General features: G+C 41.3%; 1 protein-coding gene across 3 annotated transcripts in view; it reads left to right on the forward strand.

Annotated features, from left to right (window-relative positions):
• Positions 1–25,797, forward strand: part of LRP3 (LDL receptor related protein 3) — a 156,301-nt gene that overhangs the window by 43,047 nt on the left and 87,457 nt on the right. Inside the window, exon 1 of one of the 3 annotated variants that reach the window (XM_056525773.1) lies at positions 5,779–6,060. The exons of the other annotated variants lie outside the window; for them this stretch is intronic. Coding sequence (XP_056381748.1) covers positions 6,006–6,060 — 55 coding nt within the window. The 5' untranslated portion in view covers positions 5,779–6,005. Of the gene's footprint in view, positions 1–5,778; positions 6,061–25,797 lie in introns of those variants that run through there. 3 annotated transcript variants of the gene reach the window in all.

Raw genomic sequence — 25,797 nt, forward strand, 5'->3', positions numbered from 1 at the left:
AACCGCTCGGTCAATGGCGTACTCGCAAAAAGATTCCAAAGTCCAAAATAGCGTATTTTTGTCACTTTTTATATCATAAATTAATAAAAAGCGATCAAAACAAAAATGGTACCGATACAAAACTTCAGATCACAGTGCAAGAAATGAGCCCTCATACCGCCCCGTACATGGAAAATTAAAAAAGTTATAGGGGTCAGAATAGGACAATATTAAACGTATATATTTTCCTGCATGCAGTTATGATTTTTTTCACAAGTATGACAAAATCAAACCTATATAAGTAGGGTATCATTTTAATTGTATGGACCTACAAAATAAAGAGAAGGTGTCATTTTTACCGAAAAATGTACTGCGTAGAAATGGAACCCCCCAAAAGTTACAAAATTGCGTTTTTTCTTCCATTTTGTCGCATAATTATTTTTTTAACGTTTCGCCGTAGATTTGTGGGTAAAATGACTGACGTCATTACAAAGTAGAATTGGTGGCACAAAAAATAAACCATCATATGGATTTTTAGGTACAAAATTGAAAAGGTTATGATTTCTAAAAGTTAAGGAGGAAAAAACAAAAGTGCAAAAATGAAAAATCTCCAAAGAAGTAAAGGGGTTGAATAGAAGTAATTTACAAATCTGTTTAACTTTCTGGCACCAGTTGATTTAACCCCTTAAGGACCAAGGACGTACCGGTACGTCCTTGGTCCTGCTCTTCTGATATAACGCGGGGTTATACAGTAACCCCGCGTCATATCATGGCGGGCCCGGCGTCATAGTGAAGCCGGGACCCGCCTCTAATAGCGCGCAGCGCCGATCGCGGCGCCGCGCGCTATTAACCCTTTAGCCGCGCGCTCAAAGCTGAGCCGCGCGGCTAAAAGTGAAAGTGAAAGTTCCCGGCTAGCTCAGTCGGGCGGTTCGGGATAGCCGCGGCTAATCGCGGCATCCCGAACAGCTGACAGGACAGCGGGAGGGCCCCTTCCTGCCTCCTCGCTGTCCGATCGCCGAATGACTGCTTAGTGCCTGAGATCCAGGCATGAGCAGTCATCCGGCAGAATCGTTGATCACTGGTTTCTTATGAGAAACCAGTGATCAACATAGAAGATCAGTGTGTGCAGTGTTATAGGTCCCTATGGGACCTATAACACTGCAAAAAAAAAGTGAAAAAAAAAGTGAATAAAGATCATTTAACTCCTCCCCTATTAAAAGTTTGAATCACCCCCCTTTTCCAATAAAAAAAAAACACAGTGTAAATAAAAATAAAAATAAACATATGTGGTATCACCGCGTGCGGAAATGTCCGAATTATAAAAATATATCATTAATTAAACCGCTCGGTCAATGGCGTGCGCGCAAAAAAATTCCAAAGTCCAAAATAGTGCATTTTTGGTCACTTTTTATATAATTTAAAAATGAATAAAAAGTGATCAATAAGTCCTATCAATGCAAAAATGGTACCGTTAAAAACTTCAGATCACAGCGCAAAAAATGAGCGCTCATACCGCCCCATACACGGAAAAATAAAAAAGTTATAGGGGTCAGAAGATGACAATTTTAAACGTATTAATTTTCCTGCATGTAGTTATGATTTTTTCCAGAAGTCAGACAAAATCAAACCTATATAAGTAGGGTATCATTTTAATCGTATGGACCTTCAGAATACATATCAGGTGTCATTTTTACCGAAAAATGTACTATGTAGAAACGGAAGCCCCCAAAAGTTACAAAACAGCGTTTTTTTTTTCAATTTTGTCGCACAATGATTTTTTTTCCCGCTTCACCATAGATTTTTGGGCAAAATGACTGACGTCATTACAAAGTAGAATTGGTGGCGCAAAAAATAAGCCATCATATGGATTTTTAGGTGTAAATTTGAAAGAGTTATGATTTTTTAAAGGCAAGGAGCAAAAAACGAAAATGCAAAAACGGAAAAACCTCCGGTCCTTAAGGGGTTAAAAAGAAATATTGAAACGGAAACTCCCAAAAGTGACATTTTTTCCAATTTTGCCTCACAAATATTTTTTTGGGGGGGTTTTGCCGTAGATTTTGTGATGAAATGATTGATGTCATTACAAAGTAAAATTTTTGGCACAGAAAACAAGCCCTTCGGGTGGTTAAGGCTAAACCGCGCCCTGGTGTCATGACAAGAAGGGGTTAATACCATCTGCTCCTTGGGCCATAACATCTGCCCTGCATCTACCCTGCATTGCACCCCGACTCCACATACGCTACATGTGTAAACAAAGTCTAGATGCCATGGTTTGGAATAAATGGTTTCTGCATTTTGCCAGGTGGAGCTGAGAAAAGTTTATACAGTGGTCCCTCAAGTTACAATATTAATTGGTTCTGGGACGACCATTGTATGTAGAAACCATTGTATGTTGAGACCAGAACTCTATGGAAACCTGGTAATTGGTTCTAAAGCCACAAAATGTCATCCAAAAATAGGAAAATTTGAAAATTAAAGAAAAATAAGTAGATAACTAATATATATAAAGCAAGTCCTTACATATAATAGTAAGAAAGATCTGCTGGGAGCTGTAAATCACTGTCTATTTCAGTGTTTTCCAAGCAGGGAGCCTTCAGCTGTTGCAAAACTACAACTCCCACCATGCCCAGACAGCCAAAGGCTGTCTGGGCATGCTGGGAGTTGTAGTTTTGCAACAGCTGGGGGCACCCTGCTTGGGAAACACTGGTCTATGTAGAGGACAGGAGCTTCTTCGGGGTCCTGTAAAGTACACACAGTGTCCTAAAAAAGTAACATGGAGTCTCCCTCACCTGGTGTCCAAAGGAGCAGATAACCCTGGTACAGGTAAAGTGTACAGAAAATGTAATACCTCCCTGTATTGTAGGGGGCGCTACCAGACACCAGTCAGTGCATACGCTTCAGTAATACAGGGGTTTTACCAGCAAATTGCCCATTCTGATTGGTCAGTTCTTTTGGCCATTGACAAGTTTCACAGATCTGGACTGTCTTTGTCCAGATTGTCATTGTATGTTGAGTCTGGTTTCAACTTACAATAGTCCAGAAAAGACCATTGTATGCTGAAACTATTGTATGTTGAGGCCATTGTAAGTTGAGGGATCACTGCATTTGAAAAACTAAACAATTTTTATGCATCATATTATTGCTATGCTGTAATACATTCTGGTAGTTAACCCCTTAACGACGCAGGACGTATATTTACGTCCTGCGCCGGCTCCCGCGATATGAAGCGGGATCGCGCCGCGATCCCGCATCATATCGCGTGGGTCCCGGCGCTAATCAACGGCCGGGACCCGCGGCTAATACCACACATCGCCGATCGCGGCGATGTGCGGTATTAACCCTTTAGAAGCGGCGGTCAAAGCTGACCGCCGCTTCTAAAGTGAAACTGAAAGTGACCCGGCTGCTCAGTTGGGCTGTTCGGGACCGCCGCGGTGAAATCGCGGCGTCCTGAACAGCTGATCGGACACCGGGAGGGCTCTTACCTGCCTCCTCGGTGTCCGATCGACGAATGACTGCTCCGTGCCTGAGATCCAGGCAGGAGCAGTCAAGCGTCAATAATGCTGATCACAGGCGTGTTAATACACGCCTGTGATCAGGATGAGAGATCAGTGTGTGCAGTGTTATAGGTCCCTATGGGACCTATAACACTGCAAAAAAAAAGTAAAAAAAAAGTGTTAATAAAGGTCATTTAACCCCTTCCCTAATAAAAGTTTGAATCACCCCCCTTTTCCCATAAGAAAAATAAAACAATGTAAAAAAAAATAAAAATAAACATATGTGGTATCGCCGCGTGCGTAAATGTCCGAACTATAAAAATATATAATTAATTAAGCCGTACGGTCAATGGCGTACGCGCAAAAAAATTCCAAAGTCCAAAAAAGCGTATTTTGGTAACTTTTTATAACATTAAAAAATGAATAAAAAGTGATCAAAAAGTCAGATCAAAACAAAAATCATACCAATAAAAACTTCAGATCACGGCGCAAAAAATGAGTCCCCATACCGCCCCGTAAGTGGAAAAATAAAAAAGTTATAGGGGTCAGAAGATGACATTTTTAAACGTATAAATTTTCCTGCATGTAGTTATGATTTTTTCCAGAAGTGCGACAAAATCAAACCTATATAAGTAGGGTATCATTTTAACCGTATAAACCTACAGAATAATGATAAGGTGTAATTTTTACCGAAATATGCACTGCGTAGAAACGGAAGCCCCCAAAAGTTACAAAATGGGTTTTTTTTTCCGATTTTGTCGCACAATGATTTTTTTTTCCGTTTCGCCGTGCATTTTTGGGTAAAATGACTAATGTCACTGCAAAGTAGAATTGGCGACGCAAAAAATAAGCCATAATATGGATTTTTAGGTGGAAAATTGAAAGGGTTATGATTTTTTAAAGGTAAGGAGGAAAAAACGAAAGTGCAAAAACGGAAAAACCCTGAGTCCTTAAGGGGTTAAAGCATATTTGTCACCAAGGGGGGAAAAAAAAATAAAAAATTTCAAGGATGTTACTCACACTGTAATAAGGATCATGATCCTGTCACTTTTATATGTTTTTTTTTATCTGGCCCTCTGCTGCAGGGATCCAGATGACAGCTGGAAGTACATAAATGACTCAGGAACTGAATATCAAATGAGCCAGTATGGCAGTGGTTCCCAACCTTTTTCGGCTCGGGGCACAACGCGAAAAAAAAAAATATTGCAGGGGCACCCCTACCGAAGTTGACGAGCAAAAAAAAAAAAAAAAAGAAAAAGGCCGCAATGCACAATATGCAATATCTGTTTATCAGTGGGTATGTAGTTTAAAGGGGTACTCCTTGGATGACAGGAGGATAAACATGGGTGAGGGGGGGGGGGGGAGGATGGACAATGGACATGCGTAAGAGGGGGAAGGGAATGGACATGGGTGGAAGGGGGGGATGGACATGGGTCTTCCCCTCTCCGGCAGGGCACCGACTTAGGGCTCTGGCAGGGCACTCATTCACTGCACCGCAGGGGCGAGGGGGACGCTGGGGCATGTGTCACTACACTGGTCCTGGGCAGCTTCTGCATACTTCCCCTCTCTAACAGGGCACTCACTGGGCCGCCGGGGGGGTCGCACGGATTGATGCACGCACAGCGCACACAAACTTCCCTCCCCCTGCAGCACCAGGGATGGAAATTTGAAATAAATATATAACTTTGACAGCAAAATACCGCGGCACCCCAGTCAGTGCCAAATGGCACCCCAGTGTGCCGCGGCACCCGGTTGGGAATCACTGCAGTATTGGGACATGTAGTGGCTGGAGTTATAAACAGCCAAATATAAGGTAAAAACCACAATATTTTAGACATATATTAGAAATAGTCTTAGAATTACTATATCTGCAACATATCAATATTTCATGTTGTTGACAGTGCTTCTTTAAACGTAACAGATCGCACAAATAAATAAATGTATAAAATATTTTTTCATAATAAAGACTGTCTACTTCTGCACATTCTTGCCAAAGTTGATACCATAGATTTCTTACATCGATAAATAATCATACTGTCACTGCTAGTATTTTACTGAGAAGTATACTGACAGCTGAGATGAAAGACACCAGGGGGTACCCAGCACAGGGATAATGGGGCTAAGGGCTCCCTGAGGAGTAGGACTCCTGACTATTAGAGAAAGGAGCTGTGAGGGGGTTCTGCTGAAAGGTGTATTGAGGTGAGGATAGCTGGCGGCTAGAATAAGGGGAACTGGTGCTAGGAATAGTGGAAGAAGAGGAGGGGTGGTGGTCTTTCATGTGTGTGAGGAAGTAGTGTCATCAGCTGCAGCACAAGGAGATGCTTCCTTTTCTCCACCTCCTCCTCCTCCAGCCTGCACTCCTCCTCCCATACAGCATATACACACAGAAAGGCTCACTTAATGCATGTGCTGGTGTTGCTGGAAATGACAAGTGATCATCCCCTGTCTAACAAAAGACACAGCTGATGTGGAGCCTCTCTCCTCCTGCACCCCCCTGGCTGCCTGACAAAGGAACACAGCCCCCTCAACACCATGCACAGCACAGCCAGACTGGACTTTCTCCATCATATATCTGTCCTTTGCTTTGGTGAGTACATGTGATCTTTTATAACCTATCCAGGTGTTGCTTGTGTTACTAAGCATGCATGAGCTAAGACAGCAGAGTATTAGATAATATATATGCATCATTCTGGGTTGTCTATTCAATGCAATGACAATAACTTCTATTCTGTTCCAGCTTAGTGCAGTTGCAGTAGTTTGTATTGCTGTGTTTTATCAGCATGGTCTGTCTGCACAGTCTGCCTTTGCTTCCAGTTCAGCAATGGCAGGGGTTAATACTATGATCTCATCTGCTAAATGTGCAACTCAGGACTTGAGCTCATCCTGTGGCCATTCCACTGCTCCTGTATCCATCCTAGGATTCATCATCTTGCACATAGCCGGCAACAGCTGACAGCAGCCAACACAGGCTGACATGAGCATTGTACATATTAGGACAGGTGATATATACACAACACTGTATCTTATACCAGCATCCTATTCATTTTTTTCTGAACTGACTATGCAAATCCCTATATGCTGTTATATGTCTTATTATTACGCCAATTATTTACAGCACAAGAAAACATGTATATTAAGAGCTCTGCTATGTGGAAAAGATACATTTCATTCTAAATTACTGTTGAATATAATGCGAGGACCTCTCTAAACAGCTCCCTACATCTTATCTCTCTGGGGTTAAATGGGGACAGTAAGATAGCAGAATTCACTGCAGCCACCCCAGACTTATTAGATTTTATGCAAACTTAGGCCATTTTCATAGAGCTATCATTTTATGGCTCATATCAAGGCTGCAATAACCAGGCCACTAAATGAACTTAAAAGGGTTGTCTTAAAGCGTACCTGTCAGATCCAACAAAAAAAAGTTTTTTTAAATATATCACTCAGTACCTAATCCTGACCATGTACAACAAATTTTTGTGTCTAGCACCTTTATTTTCTTTTTAATACACTTTTAATGTAGCTCACTAGTCTGAATTCTTCTCAAAGGGAGGGGGCGTGGCCTCACTGTGCAGGTCCCGCCCCCTCCCTCAGTATGCTGTCTGTTCACATCATTAGCAAAACTACAACTCCCAGCTTGTCCTCAGTGTCAGTAGTGGGACACAAGCTGACAGTGGGAGGATTTTTCCTCCAGCTTTGAGCCCTGCGCTCACAGCTGTCAATCAAGGAAGTGTGTCCATGATGTAGGTGATGATGCATGGACACAGCAGGACTGGTATGTGTCCAAGCAGGCAGGGGGGGGGGGGGGGGGGGGTCAGTTGGTTGACTTGCTTTTTCAGTATGAAATATTGAAAATTTTTGCAAAACCTATTAGTTTTTGTATCTGACAGTGCCCATTTAAGTGTTATTTCCTCCTCTGCTCCATTGGTGCTTGTTTGCAGCCATCATATGGATGCATGTTGCATCATTGGTGCATAAAAATTAACAAAGTTCTAGTGGGGACCACTGAAGCAACAGCACAGGAGCGAGAGGAACTTTCTAGAAGTATTTATGTATAACATATATTTTAGTTAGTTTCATTTGTTAAAAGGGCTACTTTTTTTGCAGAAACAGTGCTTCTCTTGTGTTATTGCAACTCTTTTCCATAAAAGTTAATGAAGCTGAGATGTAATATCATACACAACCTAAGGACATGCGTGGCTCACTATATAGAAGAAAACAGCACTGTTTTTCTATTCCTGGATAACAACTTTAAAAGGGTACTCTGGGATAGAACTTTTCATTTAAATCCTGCCCTGCTGCCAGCATTAAAATCCCCCCAAAAACCTTGAATTATCTCCCACCACTACCCTGATGCCTCTGGTATCGTGCTCCGGCCCTCCAGTGCGGTCTTCTTTTTGGTGCTGGGGCCTAATACATTACACTGCCGCTCAGCCTTTCACTGGCCAAGGCGGAACATTGCTGTAGGTGGTGATTGGCTGAGCTGTAGACTGATGAATCGACTACAAGAACCAGGAAGAAGACTGCACTGGAGGAAAGGAGCAGGATATTGTAGGCATTGGGGGAGCTGTGGGGGGTCCAGGTTGATTGTTTCTTTTTTGTTGTTCTTGTTTTGTTTTTAACTCCTTAAGGACGCAGGGCATGCCGCATGCATAAATGTCCAAACTATAAAAATATAATACTAATTAAACCGCACAGATAATGGCGTATACATAAAAATTATCAAAGTCCAAAATTACATATTTTTGGTGACTTTGTATACCCTAAAAAATTTCCATCAAAACAAAAATGATACCAATAAAATCGAGATCACAGCGCAAAAAATAAGCCCTCTCACATCCACAAATATTTTTTTTTATGTTTCACCCCAGATTTTGTAGTGAAATGATTGATGTTATTACAAAGTAAAATTGGTAGCGCAAATAAACAAGTCCTCATATAGGTCTGTAGGTGGAAAACTGCAAGTGTTATGATTTTTAGAAGGTGAGGAGGAAATAACAAAAGTGAAAAAATAAAAAAAACGAGTCTTTAAGGGGCTAAAGGCTAGCAGCTGGGCAGGATTTTAAAGAAAAGTACAACTGCTGAGTACCCCATTAAACTTGGACAACCTTATTTAAATGATCATATCTTATGATGAACTAAGCTGAATTCAGTAGAACCTGTTTCCAGAGATGCAGCTGTAATGTGGACCCTACAGTGCAACATTATAACATAATTATGGTCTTATTTTGAAAGTAATAAGTCAGTTCTGTAGGAATGTAACGACTCACAACCTGCACGCCAGTGGCCACCTTGAGAGGAATTGCAACATGGAGTATGTGCATGTTTTGGGTTCTTTATTTATTTGGGTTGATTTCTTTTTCTTTTTTAAAGAAATACTACAAAAGTACTTATACTGGTGTGAGAAGTTCATCCAATTCATTCAGAGGGAAAAGGGATCTTTATGTTTTCCCAGAAACAGCACCCCTCTAGCTCAATTCACTTACCAGAAGAGGAGCGATGCTGTGCTTTCTGTTTCACCTAACAAATACAACATAGAATACGGAATGAACACTGTTACCCATTACAGGAGTTGTTTGGGCAGGAGGTGTTCTTAAAGGAAATATATCATGCCCAAATACGTATCCCCGATCCGCAGTTTTAGATTGCAGGAGGTCCGACAGCTTTGAACTCCCACGATCTCCTGTAAAGAGACATGGACACCCCCCCCCTCCATATATCTCTATGTGAGAGCCATTCAGCTTTTGTCGGCTTTCCCATAGAGATATATGGAGGGGACGTGCCAGTCGCCGCTTCGTGTTGGGGTCGACACGCTCTGTTCTCAGGAAGAGCTTGTGCCCCATATAGGAAATTGAGGTGGGCCCCAGCGGTTGGAATTTATCCCCTATCCTACAGATAGGGGGATACGTTTTTGTATATGATCCTCTTTTAAATTAGTGGTCAGGGCTGCATTGAAAACTAACTTCACCCACTCCCCCGCAACTGCCAGTTTCCAGAGTGCCCAGTTTCCACCCCCTTCTCCACTACTTCTTTTGTTGTTCTGTGTGGCAGAAAAAAAATCTATAATCCATAAAATCATTCCATGTCCCCCAAAATGGGGCTTTAAAAAAATAAATAAATAAACTTGTTTCACCAACTGAAATGATGGGCTAGCTAATTATTGCTCTTAGAAAGTGGAGATGAAAAATTAAAACAAAAACTAAACACACTTATCAAAATGTATAAGAGAAAAACTGCAGAGATTTTCCCATGGCAACCAATCACAGCTCAGCTTTCACTTTACCAGAGCTTGTTAAGATAGGAAAGCTGAGCTGTGATTTGTTGTTATAGGCAAGATTTCTCCAGTTTTTCTCTCACACGTTTTGATAAATCAGGGCCACTGTGTCCAGAAGCCGAAAATGATCTATGGAATAAGCCACTGATTATTCTTTTCAGTGCTAGAGTTTGTACACTCTACATGTTTGTACATGCCTGAAAGGTGAATTTGTTATAAAAATAAAAAAAAGTGGCTTAAATGTATGTGATGTGTGTCTGCGTGGACATATTGGGCATTGTAATAAAGCCAGGTACTTGGCACAAGGAGGGGGCGGGGAGATAGGGGACAGATGAGAGCGGACTCACAGGTCCGGACTTTGGGCAACGGTCCGTATCACGCAGCCACGCTATACGGACCGCTGCCCAAAGTCTTCCCTGTGAGTCCGCTCCTCCACACCATGTACCTGCACTCGGAATAAAGATTTTCCTGCACCTTACGTCTACTGGTATAGCTTTAAAAGGGTTGCCGTGGAGAGCTGCATGTTACACAGGTGTTTATTTAGTTGAGCAGTGCTGAGACCACTGCTATTAAGTTTACTGAATTTGCTGCCAGTACAGAGGCATTCATAAGCAGATTCAGTTAAATTATTATATTATTATTATTATAATCTACTAGACCTCCACATTCCCCACTCAAGGCATGTTATATTGATGGGAGGAGGAAATTAGAGTAGAGGAGCAGGTAAGTCTGCCAAGGGAGGATGAGACAAATGCATACCTCTATCACAATAGAACCCTGTCCCCATGATTTTACTTAGGTAGAAATAATGGACTACTCATTGACACCTGTTCTTTTGGCCAAAGTGAAACCAGTGGGGCTTGGGGGGGTGGTAGCGATAGCAGCAGACACTTTTATTTTTCTATTTGGCCAGGGCCTCTAATGGCTCTACGATCAGTAGTGCCTGACGGTAGCTCTAAGGACAAATAAGTCCGGTCCTCGGAAACTTATTCCTGTTCTGAGCTTTGAGCTCCTTATGAGAAAAGCATATTTCAAATGAATTAACTCATGACAATAAATACTCAGCAGACAAAGACATTTGGACTGACACCTCTGCTGCTACTCTGATGCTTTGTGAATGTCCGCAATCAGTTGCAGCACAAACATCTGAACGTGAGCCTAGTCCTGAGCTCTGTGGTGATCCATTCCAAAGAGACCGCAAAGTCCATAAATCAACAACAAGAAGAAATAAGGCTTCTTTCACACTGCCGTTAGTACACGGCAATGTCACGGCCGTCGGTGGAGCCGGGCAGAATAGCGGGAGAAAAATTACTGCTTGTGCCGTCTTTTTCTCCCGCTATTCATAACGGCGCCCAGCGGCCCGTATAAAAGCAAATGGGAGCCGCTGGGACCCATTGTTGCCCATTGCTCCCCATCATGCGAACGGCTGTTAAAGTCAGAAAAAATAGATAAATAAAAGAGACTTTGACAGCCGCTCTTGAAGGGGAGCAATGGCAGTGTGACTACACTTTCACTGTAGTCAGGTTCTGTGCTTCTTTATTATTTCAGGTGCATTAACAGCAGAATCCAGCAGGGTGCCAGACTAGGTGAGTGCGATGATAATAGCTATTTTGTGCCGCACCTAATGACAATAAACCTTGAAATGAATGAGGAAGACAGAACTATCTGCAGACTAATATTCATGATATAAACATTAATTGGTGGTGCTTGGTCTCCATTGCACAGTAGTGGGAAAGCTTTCTACTCCTCCATTCTGTGCTTCTTTTGCTGTTCTAAAAAACATGACAAGATGTCAGGCCATCCCTGAACTTGTGAGTTTCCAACAACGGGAAAGCCACAGGATGAAGATTAGTTATTTTTATTAAAGTCATTTGTAAAATCCAGCATTAAAAAAATATGCGTTTGCACATTTTTACTAATTCACATGATTCACCAATAAATATCCTCTAAGGAGTGATTTAAAGGTTTTATTTACCTTATCCTCTAGGAATCCGTCTCCTTTGTGTCTGATTCTCCAGCATTGTCTGGATGAACGTTTGGAAGAGCTTATACTGATGATTTCAGTGGAAGCAGAAATAATGTCTGGAAGGGTTGCATTGTATCAAGCACTTGTGTGACATTGTGTTAACTATAAATGCGTATGTTATTTGAAGTGTTGTGTAATGTAGTTTATAAAGCATTACATCATGTGTCACAGTGCAGTGCCCCTGACAATGTTATAAATAGCTTGGACTGGGGTTATGAGTTAAGTTAAAGGGGTACTCCGGTGAAAACCTTTTTTCTTTTAAATCAACTGGTGGCAGAAAGTTAAACATATTTGTAAATTACTTCTATTAAAAAATCTTAATCCTTCCGGTACTTATTAGCTGCTGAATACTACAGAGGAAATTCTTTTCTTTTTGGAATGCTCTCTGATGACATCATGAGTGCAGTTCTCTCTGCTGACGTTATTTTAATAATAATAACTCTTTATTTATTGTTGTCCTTAGTGGGATTTGAACCCAAGTCCCCAGCACTGCAATGCTGCCCTTAGCATACATCTGCTATGCATGGTTGCTAAAATGGACAGAGATGTCAGCAGAGAGCACTGTGCTCATGATGTCATCAGTGTTCCAAAAATAAAGGAATTTCCTCTGTAGCATTCAGCAGCTAATAAGTACTGGAAGGATTAAGATTTTTTTAATAGAAGTAATTTACAAATATGTTTAACTTTCTGCCACCAGTTTATTTAAAAGAAAAAAGGTTTTCACTGGAGTACCCCTTTAACTCATTATGTTGTGTTGTTTTTGCTAATTTTACCAAATATCTTCTGTGTTGTAAGTGCCATTTCTTTCCTAGCAGCCTCCCAGTCTGACTGGGAGAGCATGGTAAGTGAGCTGTAGCACCCTGTTCACACTGGTGTGGTGCTGTGCGGCGTCTGTTGCTGCCGTGGCGCCGTGTCTGCGGGGAGGTGCGACCCATGGACTGGTTTGAGTGGCATTGGGGCCACTCTGCCAGTGGGTCGTTCCCCGTGTGGGCACTGGTGTCGCGGCAGTGGTGGTCACCGCCCAGTGCTACGCCATTTTATGCTAGGGACGTTAGGGACCCACTCTAAATAGGTGGCCTTGACGTGGCGAGTGGGCTTTGTAGTTTTTGATCAAAACATATGTACTAACAACCTGTTAGTTTTTGAAATTATGCTGAGAAGCAATTAGATCATTGTGCAAGATTGTAGATGTGCGACCATGTCTGTCTTCTACCTGAATTCATATTATTGCAAATCTATTTTCTAAGTCAAAAAGAGGGAGATTTTAGGCATATATAGGGTCAGAGCACTTAGAAGTGATGTCGGTACTAGTAAAGCATTTATAAGACATTTAATTCATCAGAGTTACGAGGTCACCCTAGTTATAATGGGGTAACCCTAGCTGTATATGTTATGGGAGCATTTTGGCTTTCTAGTTGGGTATTCTAGGTGTAAAGATGCAAATGGTTGTCTTTATGGAGGAACTACACCTGTCACTGTTATAAGAGCACTTTGTGGGTTGTTATGACGTTGTGAATGTTATAGTGGTACTCTGTCACTGCTGTGGGGGTACTTTGCCATTATGTGGCAGACCCGCTGTCACTGTGATAATGGGCACTCTGGATGGCATTATAGACTACTCCAGTTGTCACTATTATTTGGTCATTTTAGCTATCAATATTGGAGCATGGCAGCTATCAATGTGGAACCTACTAGCTGTATATATATTTAAAAAAATAATAATTCCAAACTTCCTTAAAAAATTATAAGTTCTCTTGTATGACCTTATACGTGTGACTGGATTGGAAAGTTGCAGACTTAAACTGTGTTTTACATATTTCATAGCCACTTGTATATCACTTCTATTCCATATCTTGAGTTGCTAGGAAATAACCTCTCAGATGAATTCAGCAATTTACAGCCGCTTTCCTTTCATCCTCAGTGAAATGTGCTCAAAGCCTGTGCTCACAGGGACCTATTTACCAGAGGAAGGCAGCCTCTCTGAATGCAGCTTGCATCATAATGGTATTTTTTTTACAAGGAAGCACAAAAAATTAACAAACCTTTTAATGATCTAGAACAGGCATAGGCAACCTTCGGCATGCAGATGTTTTGGACTACATCTCCCATGATGCTCTTATAGCCAAAATGCTGCAAAAGGATCATGGGAAATGTAGTTCAAAACATCAGCAGTGCCAAAGGTTGCCTATGCCTGATCTAGAAGGTAGTGTCATGACACAAAATGACTACATATTGCAATATTTGTTGCAAATATTTCTGCAGCTGAAAATCTGTTTTAGGGTAGGGTCACACAGAATGGATCTGCAGCATATTTTATGGTGCGGATCTATCGACGACGGACCCTAAAGTGTGCCTCCTACAACGCCTGCCTGCTCATAGCGCCAATCCGCCGCTACAAGCAGACACACACCGATCTGTGTGAGTACACTGCGCATGCACTCGGCGACTCACAGAACACAGCTGGAGGCACACTGTAGGGTCCGTCATTGGCGGATCCACAACTTAAATTACGATCCAGAACCTTTCGTTGTGACCCTACCCTTAGGGTCTATTCACACGTATCCTGCGCATATTTGATGCTTAGGATTTGACGCTGCAGATTTCAATGTAACCTAAATGACTGAACACAGCTTCAAAATCTTGTGCATCAAATTCTGCGCATCCATTATGCACAGGATACTGTACATGTGAATATACCCTATGGGTACATTCACATGGGCGGATTACCTGCAGTGGATTTTGCTATCATTGACTTCAGTGGGTCCAAAGTAAAATCTGCAAATCTGTCTCTGTTGCGGATTTTCTGATGACCCATTGAAGTCAATGGTAGTAAAATCTGCTGCGCATTTTCAGCAGGCAATCCGCCTTTGTGAACGTACAGGATCTGCTGCATATTTATGCTGCATATTTTGTGCAGCTGATTTTGCTACCCATTGAAGTTAATGGGTAGCAAAATCAACTGCACAAAATATGCAGCACATCCTTTAAAGGGGTTATCCATCATAAGGTGATTTTAGTACATACCTGGCAGACAGTAATGGACATGTTTAGGGAGGATCTGCGCTTGTCTTGGGGCTAAATGGCTATGTCATGAGATTACCATAACACTGTGGCTAGCTTTTTGTGAACTGGTATTTCCTGTTTGACTTTTCTTTTTTTTTCTCCTACAAATCCCACAATTCCATTTTCTTCCCTCCCACACATCAGCCACCCCACCCATTGAAACATACATGAGCTGCATCCATTCAAAAGACCTGTGGTTTCAATCAGGGTGCCTACAGCTGTTGCATTAGTTGCAGATTGATCTCTCTGCCACCAAGCGATCTCTCAACCCATTGAAGCAGACAGGCTCCCTGTCATCAGCTGACTAGTGAGTCAGGTCTCAGCTACATTGCAACCTGGGAAAAATCTGAGACAACAGTCATTTTGTATGCTGTTAAAAATAAATATTGGGATGAAAATCACCTAAGAATTGTGAGAAAACAATCATACACAGGTACAGACACTATATTATGAACTACACTAACTTTACAGCCCCTGTAGCATAGTCAAATAAAAAAAAATCCTGGAATACCCCTTTAAGTGTGAACATTAATGTTAATGTACATTCACACATGCAGATTTTTGCAGCAGATTTGCTGTTGCAGTTTTTGCTGCCCATTGACTTCAATGGGTAGCAAAATCTCCTACAGCTAATCTGCAGCAGAAAATACACACACTGATAAACTTGTAGCAGATTACCTGCTGTGGAAAATCAACTTACACAATTTACTTTAATAGGTCCGTGGAAAATTTGTGATAGCGGCAGATTTGCAGATTGCTGACGGACCCATTGAAGTGAATGGTAGTGGAACTACGTTTCCGACTTGTGAACATACTCTGAGGCTGCAATTCCCCTTCCTTTATATTCCCCATTCCTTTTGAATAGTCTTCTGACTTTGGCTTAAAAACTGCAGTGGCAGTTTTCAAAGTAAAACCTGCCAAATGGAAACGCAGCCCAAAGATGTACATCTAAATGAGTTAGTTTTGGCAACTGTCTTTTGGCTGCCTGTATTTCTGTAAGCCCCTTTCAGATGAATGGGACAGTCACAGAAACTTTTGCAACTAGTCTGCACCATGTGCATGGAATGCATTGCAGCTGAGATTTTCATGCAGTTGCGACCTTTGGCATGAAGGGTTATATAATGGCAAATTTTTTGCGCTGTAATCTGTAGTTTTTATTGGTACCACTTTTGCGTCAATGTAAATTTTTGATTACTTTTTTATTCTTTTTTCTGGGATATGATGTGATTAAAAATCAGCAATTTTGGATTTAGATTTTTTTTTGCGCCATTTGCTGTAGAGGATCATTAACATTATATTTTAATAGTTTGAACATTTATGCCCATGGCGATACCAAATATGTTGATTTTATTATATATATATATATATATATATATAAAATGTAAATCGTAAAAGAGGGTAATTTAATTTTTTATTGGGGGAGGGGCTTATTCACTTTTATTAAAGGGGTAGTCCAGTGGTGAAAAACGTATCCCCTATCCTAAGGATAGGGGATAAGTTTGAGATCGCGGGGGGTCCGACCGCTGGGGCCCCCTGCGATCTCTCTGTACGGGGCCCCGGCTCTCCGCCGAGATAGCTGGTGTCGACCCCCGCACGAGGCGGCGGCCGACACGCCCCCTCAATACATCTCTATGGCAGAGCCGGAGATTGCCGAAGGCAGCGCTTCGGCTCTGCCATAGAGTTGTATTGAGGGGGCGTGTCGGCCGCCGCCTCGTGCGGAGGTCGACACGCCCCCTTCCAGCGGACTGTCGGGGCTCCGTACAGTAGATCGCGGGGGGCCCCAGGGGTCGGACCCCCCGCGATCTGCAACTTATCCCCTATCCTTAGGATAGGGGATAAGTTGCTCACCACTGAATCACCACTGGACTACTCCTTTAAGCCCTTCCTGACCCATAAAATACATGTGCGCCATGTGGACGGACATGACGCCGCCCGCAGGTTGTATCTGCGTCATAACCGGGAGAGGCCTGCTGCTCCGATGTCCATCATTTAGCTGGATAAATGCTGTGATCTACACAGATCATTTCATTTAAATATTAAATGGCGCTATTCCCTGATATCTAATGGTCATAGCGCCCCCCTGCGATGTATTCACGGGGGAGAGGATGTGTTGCTAGGGAAGCCTGGGGCCTTACCTCTGCTCCTAGGCCTTTCCTGGCTCAGTGATTGCTGAAGGCTGCCTTTGCCCTTAGCAATAAAGCGCAGATAGCGTAGATCAATGTAATGCAATAGTATTCCAGCTAATCATGGCTTATGATAGGCCCCAGGGGGCAAAAAAGGTGTGGAAAAAAAAATGTAAAAAAATGTTTTTAAAAATATAACCGCCCCTTAGTAAAAATTTTAATTACCCTCCTTTTCCCACACTGTAAAAAAATTAACATATTAATTGCATGCATGCATAATTGCCCAAACTATTAAATTATGACATTACTAATCCTGCAGGGTGAACGGCATAAACGCAAAAAAAATTGCCAAAATTGCTGATTTTTGGTCACAGCTGCTATAGGCACACTGGTTGGAAAATGTGGTACATTCACACGGGCAGGTTTACAGTAAGTTTCCTGCTTCAAGTATGAGCTGCGGCAAATTTTCCATTGCGGTGAAAATTTCTAGCAGGAAGCTCACTGTAAACCTCTGCCAGTGCGAACGTACCCTAAAAACACTACACTACACGAACACATAATAAAGGGTAAAACACTACATATACACCCCCTTGCACTGTCCCCCCCAATAAAAATGAAAAACTTATTATACGGCAGTGTTTCCAAAACGGAGCCTCCAGCTGTTGCAAAACAACAACTCCCAGCATTTCCGGACTAATATAAAGTAGAATATGTCACGAAAAAACAATCTCGGAATCAGAATGAAAGGTAAAAGCATCCCAGAGTTATTAATGCTTAAAGTGAAAGTGGTCAGATGTTCAAAAAATGGCCGGTTCCTACAGTGAAAATTGCCTGGGCCCTTAAGGGGTTAATTATACCCCCCCCCCTTTGACCCTGGTGGCAATGAGTTTTTAGCCATAATGGTTTGCAATTCCATCACTTTCCTAATTCCCCATGAATTATCTGGCTTGGCAGAGAGATTGGATGTGGATTTTATCATTGTACCTGGTCATCTGGCTGCTGGTGCTGGAGTTCATCCAGATGAACTCATTAGGGTCAAAAATGGGTTGAGGTCAGTTTACATTATGAGCAGTTTTTATGTGTTTTCCTATTTAGAGCATGCGTTTTAGAAAATTATTGCCATGAGGTCAAAGCAAAATGACCTATAATCACAATGGTGGTGTTTTATAAAGATTTGAAATCTATAGGCTGTGTTTACACGTTGGATTTTTACAGCATTTTTCATACATTATTGCACTTTGGCTGTTTTTGCAGCGATTTAAAAAAAAATCTTGGTAAAAATGACGTTTTAAAACAACATTGTGGGGAAATCATAGCAAAAAACTGAATAGATGCAGCAAAAATAAAAACCAACATGTGAACACAGCCTCAGGGAAGGTGTGTTACTACTATATATCCTAACCCCATAAAGAAAGCAGCAGTATAGAGATAGAGCTGGGAGGAGAGAGTAGGGATCTAGCAGGATTGATCTTGTAGGTAATAATGTCATGCTGTAATTCACATGAAGTCAGCTGACCCAAGAATGACCACTTCCTCTGACACATTAAATGGGTTATGCTGGAATAGGAAAACTGCTAATTTCTTCTTCTTGCAGTAACCAAATAGATGCTAGTGTGCTGGAGTAAAACAAATGGCGCTGTAGGACTGTAGGACTGCATGAGTTAGGAAAAAATAACATATTATTGTTTCTGCTGGTCTGTGTTCAGTTGAGGAGGACACCGAAACAACAAATTAAACTAATAAACATGTTCCATATAAATAAATCTAAATATACCTGAATTGCTCACTAGCAATAAGGGGAAAATATTTAAAAATGCAGGTTAATAGCAACTAATTTCAGAAGCAGTTACTGCATGTGGCCAACTGTAATGTTACTGCAATTCAACATATTGATGTGGTTTCAAGCCTAGTGTTCTCCTTGGGGAAAAAGTTGCACATGACCCTATTCTATGTCAAACCCCAACTTTAATGTTACTTTTCATCAGGATGTCAGCCTCTGAACCAAGGAATGAAATCTCATATTATCTCACACAGACGTATCCCTCATACTAAAACACTCACATGGCTTCTCAAGGTGTGTGAGACTTCAGGAAACACAATACAAACTCACCACTAGATGGTATAAGACACCCGAGTTTCTCTACAACCACGGTCTCTCAGACACCAATACCTGTGGGAGATGTAGGTCCCATACAGGAACGCTTGCACATATCTGGTGGACATGTCCTTCCATAGAGCCTTTCTGGACTTTATTAAAAAACAACCACCTTACTCTCGCCGGCAGCCGTGTTGTTGGGCCTTCCTTGTCTAAATTTTTCTGCTGGGAGAGACTCCTTGACTACCCACCTATTAATGGCGGCTATATCTATTATCCCGCTACATTGGCTTCAAAATGAACCTCCCACTATAGAAGAATGGCTCTCTAAGGTCCACCAGGTGTGTAGATTTGAGGGGATGCAACACAGATTAATGAGAACCTATGACAAATTACTAAGAGTATGGAAACCCTGGCTATCCTCAGATTACTGTAAAGATGGTGATCTTTAGCTTTGAGATACACATGACGTTTAGACGGTTGCTTTCCTGATGTTAAACTGAGAGTGAATGCTGTAGATATGGCTAATGGCACTATGTAACATCTTGTCGGATATTTTACTGGTATTCTTGTCTTCTCTCTGTATGTGACCTCGTTTCTAAGATCATGATATGATGACTCCTTTACTGCTACAAAACCCCTCACCACACCCCTCCCCCTCTCCCCCCCTTTTTTTGCCTTATGTGTCCTTCCCTTCTCTCTACTGGGACCTCTCTTATTACATTATCAATGACCTTGCTCATTAATACCTCTGTTTTGCACTTTAGGGCTAGCAGTTAGCCCTGGTTCTTGTATGTTTTACGTTAATATGTTTTATTTTGGAAAAACAAATAAAAAGATATTTGATAAAAAAAAAGAAGGATGAGGATTACAAAACTTTTTTTCACTTTACAGTGCCCTGCAAAAGTATTCACCCCCCCTTGACTTTTTTCGTATTTTGGGGCCTCACAACCTGGAATTAACATAGATTGTTTGAGGATTTTGATCATTTAATTTACAAAACATACCCACAACTTTGAAGATTTTTTAAAATTTTATTTATTGTGAAGCAAACAACAAATAGGACAAAATAACAGAAAAGGTCAATGTGCATATCTATTCATCCCCCTAAAGTCAATACTTTGTAGAGCCACCTTTTGCAGCAATCACAGCTCCAAGTCGCTTTGGATGAATCTCTATGAGCTTCCCCATTTACCACTGGGATTTTTGCCCATTCCTCCTTGCAAAACTGCTCCAGCTCCTTCAAGTTGGATGGTTTGCATTTGTGAACAGCAATCTTTATGTCTGACCACAGATTTTCGATTGGATTGAGCTCTGGGCTTTGACTAGGCCATTCCAACACATTTACATGTTTTCCCTTAAATCACTCAAGTGTTGCATTAGCAGTGTGTTTGGGGTCATTGTCCTGTTGGAAGGTGAACCTCTGTCCTAGCCTCAAATCATGCACAAAGGGGTACAGATATTGCTCAAGAATATCCCAGTATTTCGCACCATCCATCTTTCCCTCAACTCCGACAAGTTTCCCAGTCACTGCTGCTGTAAAACATCCCCACAACATGATGCTGCCACCACCATTTTTCACTGTGGGGATGGTGTTCTTTGGGTGATGTGTTGGGTTTGCGCCAGACATAGCGTTTTCTATGATGGTCAAAAAATTTTCAGTCTCATCAGATAAGAGCACCTTCCTCCATACATTTTGGGAGTCTCCCACATGCCTTTTTGCAAACTCAAAACATGCATTTTTGTTTTTAGCTGAAAGTAATGGCTTTCTTCTGGCCCTCTGCCATAAAGCCCAACTCTATGGAGCGTACGGCTTATTGTTGTCCTATGTACAGATACTCCAGTCTCTGCTGTGGAACTCTGCAGCTCCTCCAGGGTTACCTTAGGTCTCTGTGCTGCCTCTGATTAATGCCCTCCTTGCCCGGTCCGTGAGTTTTGGTGGGCGGCCGTCTCTTGGCAGGTTTGCTGTTGTGCCATGTTTTTCCATTTGGTTATGATAGATTTGATGGTGCTCCTGGGGATCAAAAATATTTGCATATTTTTTTATAACCTAACCCTGACTTGTGCTTCTCAACAACATTGTCCCTTACTTGTTTGGAGAGTTTCTTGGTCTTCATGGCAGTGTTTGGTTACTGGGATTATCAATACAACAAGTGGTTTAGGAGCCAACCTGGAGGGAGGCCATTTTGGATTTGGTATTCACAAATGGGGATTTGGTATATGATGTTATTGTAGGCGAAAGCTTGGGATCTAGTGATCACCAGTCAGTGTGGTTTAAAATAAGAACAGTGAATGAGTCACACCACACAAAAACAAAAGTTTTTGATTTTAGAAAAACAGACTTTTCAAAAATGAGATTAGTCATAAATGAGTCCCTATCAGACTGGAATGGATTACATGGAGTCCAGGAGAAATGGGACTACTTAAAAGACGCATTATTGAAGGCAACAGAAAATTGCATTAGACTTGTCATAAAAGCAGAAAAAGGAAGAGACCACTGTGGTAGAAGTGGCCAAAATCATTAAAAACTAACATTTAGTAATTAACAACCCAGAGCAATGAAGACAGGGAAATCTACAAGACTAGGCAGAAAGAGACCAAGCAAGTTTATAAGAACTTCTAAAGCGCAGGCAGGAGAAAAACCAACTCAGTCTGTGAAAAAAGGGGATAAGAGCTTCTTCAGATATATAAATGAAATAAGGAAATTAAAACAAGGAATAACTAAATTAAAAACAAAGGAAGGAAGGTATGTAGAAGAGAATAAAGGGCTAGCCGACTGCCTTAATGAATACTCCTGTTCAGTTTTTACATAAGAAAAAGAAGGAAAAGGTCCTCAACTAAGGAGGAAGACTAATTAATCATTTGATGCATGTGTCTTTACAGGGGAAGAGGTTCTACGTTTGCTGTCTAAAGTGAAGACAATAAGTCACAGGGGCCTGATGGGATACACCCAAAATTATTAAAAGAGCTTAGTGGTGAGCTAGCAAAACCATTAACAGATTTATTTAACCAATCACTGGTAAAAGGAGTCATCCCGGAATATTGGAAATTAGCAAATGTCGTGCCCATTCACAAGAAAGGTAGTAGGGATGAATCAAGCAACTATAGGCCAGTAAGTCTGACATCAATAGTGGGGAAATTAATGGAAACCCTACTAAAGGATAGGATTGTGGAACATCTAAAATCCCATGGATTGCAAGATGAAAAACAACATGGGTTTACTTCAGGGAGATCATGTCAAACATATCCTATTGATTTTTTTGACTGGGTGACTAAAATAATAGATGGCTGGGGGGCAATAGACATCGCAAATCTAGATTTTAGTAAGGCTTTTAACACTGTCCCACAAAGAAGACTTATTAATAAACTACAGGGTGGGCCATTTATATGTATACACCTTAATAAAATGGGAATGGTTGGTGATATTAACTTCCTGTTTGTGGCACATTAGTATATGTGAGGGGGGAAACTTTTCAAGATGGGTGGTGACCATGGTGGCCATTTTGAATCCAACTTTTGTTTTTTCAACAGGAAGAGAGTCATGTGACTCCTCAAACTTATTGGGAATATCACAAGAAAAACAATGATGTGCTTGGTTTTAACATAACTTTATTCTTTCATGAGTTATTTACAAGTTTCTGACCACTAATAAAATGTGTCCAATGTGCTGCCCATAATGTTGGATTGTCAATGCAACCCTCTTCTCCCACTCTTCACACACTGATAGCAACACCGCAGGAGAGATGCTAGCACAGGCTTCCAGTATCGGTAGTTTCAGGTGCTGCACATCTTGTATCTTCACAGCGTAGACAATTGCCTTCAGATGACCCCAAAGATAAAAGTCTAAGGGGGTCAGATTGGGAGACCTTGGAGGCCATTCAACTGGCTCACGATGACCAATCCACTTTCCAGGAAACTGTACATCTAGGAATGCTCGGACCTGGCACCCATAATGTGGTGGTGCACCATCTTGCTGGAAAAACTCAGGGAACGTGCCAGCTTCAGTGCATAAAGAGGGAAACACATAATCCTGTAGCAATTTTGCATATCCAGTGGCCTTGAGGTTTCCATTGATGAAGAATGGCCCCACTATCTTTCTACCCCATATACCACACCATACCATCAATTTTTGTGTTCCAACAGTCTTGGAGGGATCTATCCAATATGGGTTAGTATCAGACCAATATTTGTTTTATTTGTTAACCTCACCATTCACATAAAAGTTTTCCTCATCAATGAACAAAATCTTCTGCGTAAACTGAGGGTCCTGATCCAATTTTTGATTTGCCCATTCTGCAGCACCTGAAACTACGGATACTGGAAGCCTGTGCTAGCATTTCTCCTGCGGTGTTGCTATCAGTGTGTGAAGAGTGGGAGAAGAGGGTTGCATTGACAATCCAACACAATGGGCACATTGAACACATTTTATAAGTGGTCAGAAACTTGTAAATAACTCATGAAAGAATAAAGTTACGTTAAAACCAAGCACATAATTGTTTTTATTGTGAAATTCCCAATAAGTTTGATGTTTCACATGACCCTCTTTCTATTGAAAAAACAAAAGTTCGATTCAAAATGGCTGACTTCAAAATGGTCGCCATGGTAACCACCCATTTTGAAAAGTTTCCCCCCTCACATATACTAATGTGCCACAAACAGGAAGTTAATATCACCAACCATTCTCATTTTATTAAGGTGTATCCATATAAATGCCCCACCCTGTACAGTCATTGAGCTTGGACTCCCATATTGTTGAGTGGATTAGACAGTGGCTGAATGACAGACAACAGAGAGTTGTAGTCAATGGAGTATATTCAGAGCAAGGTCTTGTTACCAGTGGGGTACCTCAGGGATCTGTACTGGGACCAATTTTATTTAATATCTTCATTAGTGATATTGCAAAAGTTCTCGATGATAAGGTATGTCTTTTTGCTGATGACACAAAGATATGTAACAGGGTTGATGTTCCTGAAGGGATACGCCAAATGGAAAATAATCTAGGAAAACTAGAAGAATGGTCAGAACTCTGGCAACTGAAATTTTATATGGATAAGTGCAAGATAATGCACCTGGGGCGTAAAAACCCTTGGGCAGAATATAGAATATTTGACACAGCCCTGACCTCAGTATCTGAGGAGAGGGATTTAGGAGAAATTATTTCAGAAGACTTAAAGGTAGGAAGACAATGTAATAAAGCAGCAGGAAACACTAGCAGAATGCTTGGATGTATAGGAAGATGTAATAAGCAGTAGAAAGAGAGAAGTGCTCATGCTGCTGTACAGAACACTGGTGAGACCTCACTTGGAGTATTGTGCACAGTACTGGAGACCGTATCTCCAGAAGGATATAGATACTCTAGAGAGAGTTCAGAGAAGAGCTAAGAAACTAGTACATGGATTGCAGGATAAAACTTACCAGGAAAGGCTAAAGGACCTTAACCCCTTAACGACCAAGGACATAAATTTACGTCCTGGTGCTGCAGTACTTAGCGCACCAGGACGTATATTTACATCCTGCACATGACCGTGGGCCGATGCTCGGGTCATGCGCGGCTGGTCCCGACTGCTGATCGCGTGGATGTCTGCCATTAGCCCCTCAGATGCCGTGATCAATACAGATCACGGCATCTGCGGGAGTGCAGTCAGAAATATGGATGATCGGATTGCCCGCAGCGCTGCCACGGCAATCCGATCATCCAGAATGGCGCACTGAAGTCCCCTCACCTGCCTCCTCCACCTTCAAGATTATTGATAACAATGATCAGTGCTATGCCCTATGCATTGCACTGAACAGTATTAGCAATCAAAGAATTGCTATAAATAGTCCCCTATGAGGACTATTAAAGTGTAAAAATAAAAGTAAAAAAAAAATCAAAAAATCCCCTCCCCCAATAAAAATGTCCTTATTTTTCCCATTTTACCCCCATAAAGTATATAATAAAAAATAAAAATGAATACACACATTTGGTATTGCCGCGTACTTAAATGTCCAAACTATTCAAATATAATGTTATTGATCCCGTACGGTGAACGGCGTGAACGTTAAAAAAAAGTGTTAAATTGCTGCATTTTTGTCACATTTTATAAAAAAAAATAAAAATTTATAAAAGTTTTATATACACAAAAAATAAGCCCTCATACCGCCGCTTGGAAAAATGAAAAAGTTGTAGGTTGTCAAAATAGGAGGATTTTACACATACTAATTTTGGTTAAAAAGTTTGCGATTTTTTTTAAGCGCAACAATAATAGAAAAGTATGTAATCATGGGTATCATTTTAATTGTATTGGCCCACAAAATAGAGAACACATGTCTTTTTTACCGTAAATTGTACAACGCAAAAGCAAAATGATATGATAGAAACTTTTAAATACATAAAGGGAATCAAAACGGTAAAGGAGAAGAGAATATTTAAAAGAAGAAAAACTACCACAAGGCAACATAGTTTTAAATTAGAGGGGCAAAGGTTTATGCAGTAATATCAGGAAGTATTATTTCACTGAGAGAGTAGTGGATGCATGGAATAGCCTTCCTGCAGAAGTGGTTGCTGCAAATACAGTGAAGGAGTTTAAGCATGCATGGGATAAGCATAAGACTATCCTTCATATAAGATAGGGCCAGGGACTATTGATAGGATTCAGATTATTGGGCAGACTAGATGGATCAAATGGTTCTTATCTGCCAACACATTCTGTGTTTCTGTGCTTCTATGATGACTTCTGCTTAGGTGTTTCAGCCTCTGGGGC

This window comes from Hyla sarda, chromosome 6, assembly GCF_029499605.1.
Source record: "Hyla sarda isolate aHylSar1 chromosome 6, aHylSar1.hap1, whole genome shotgun sequence".
In the NCBI taxonomy this organism is placed as follows: domain Eukaryota; kingdom Metazoa; phylum Chordata; class Amphibia; order Anura; family Hylidae; genus Hyla; species Hyla sarda.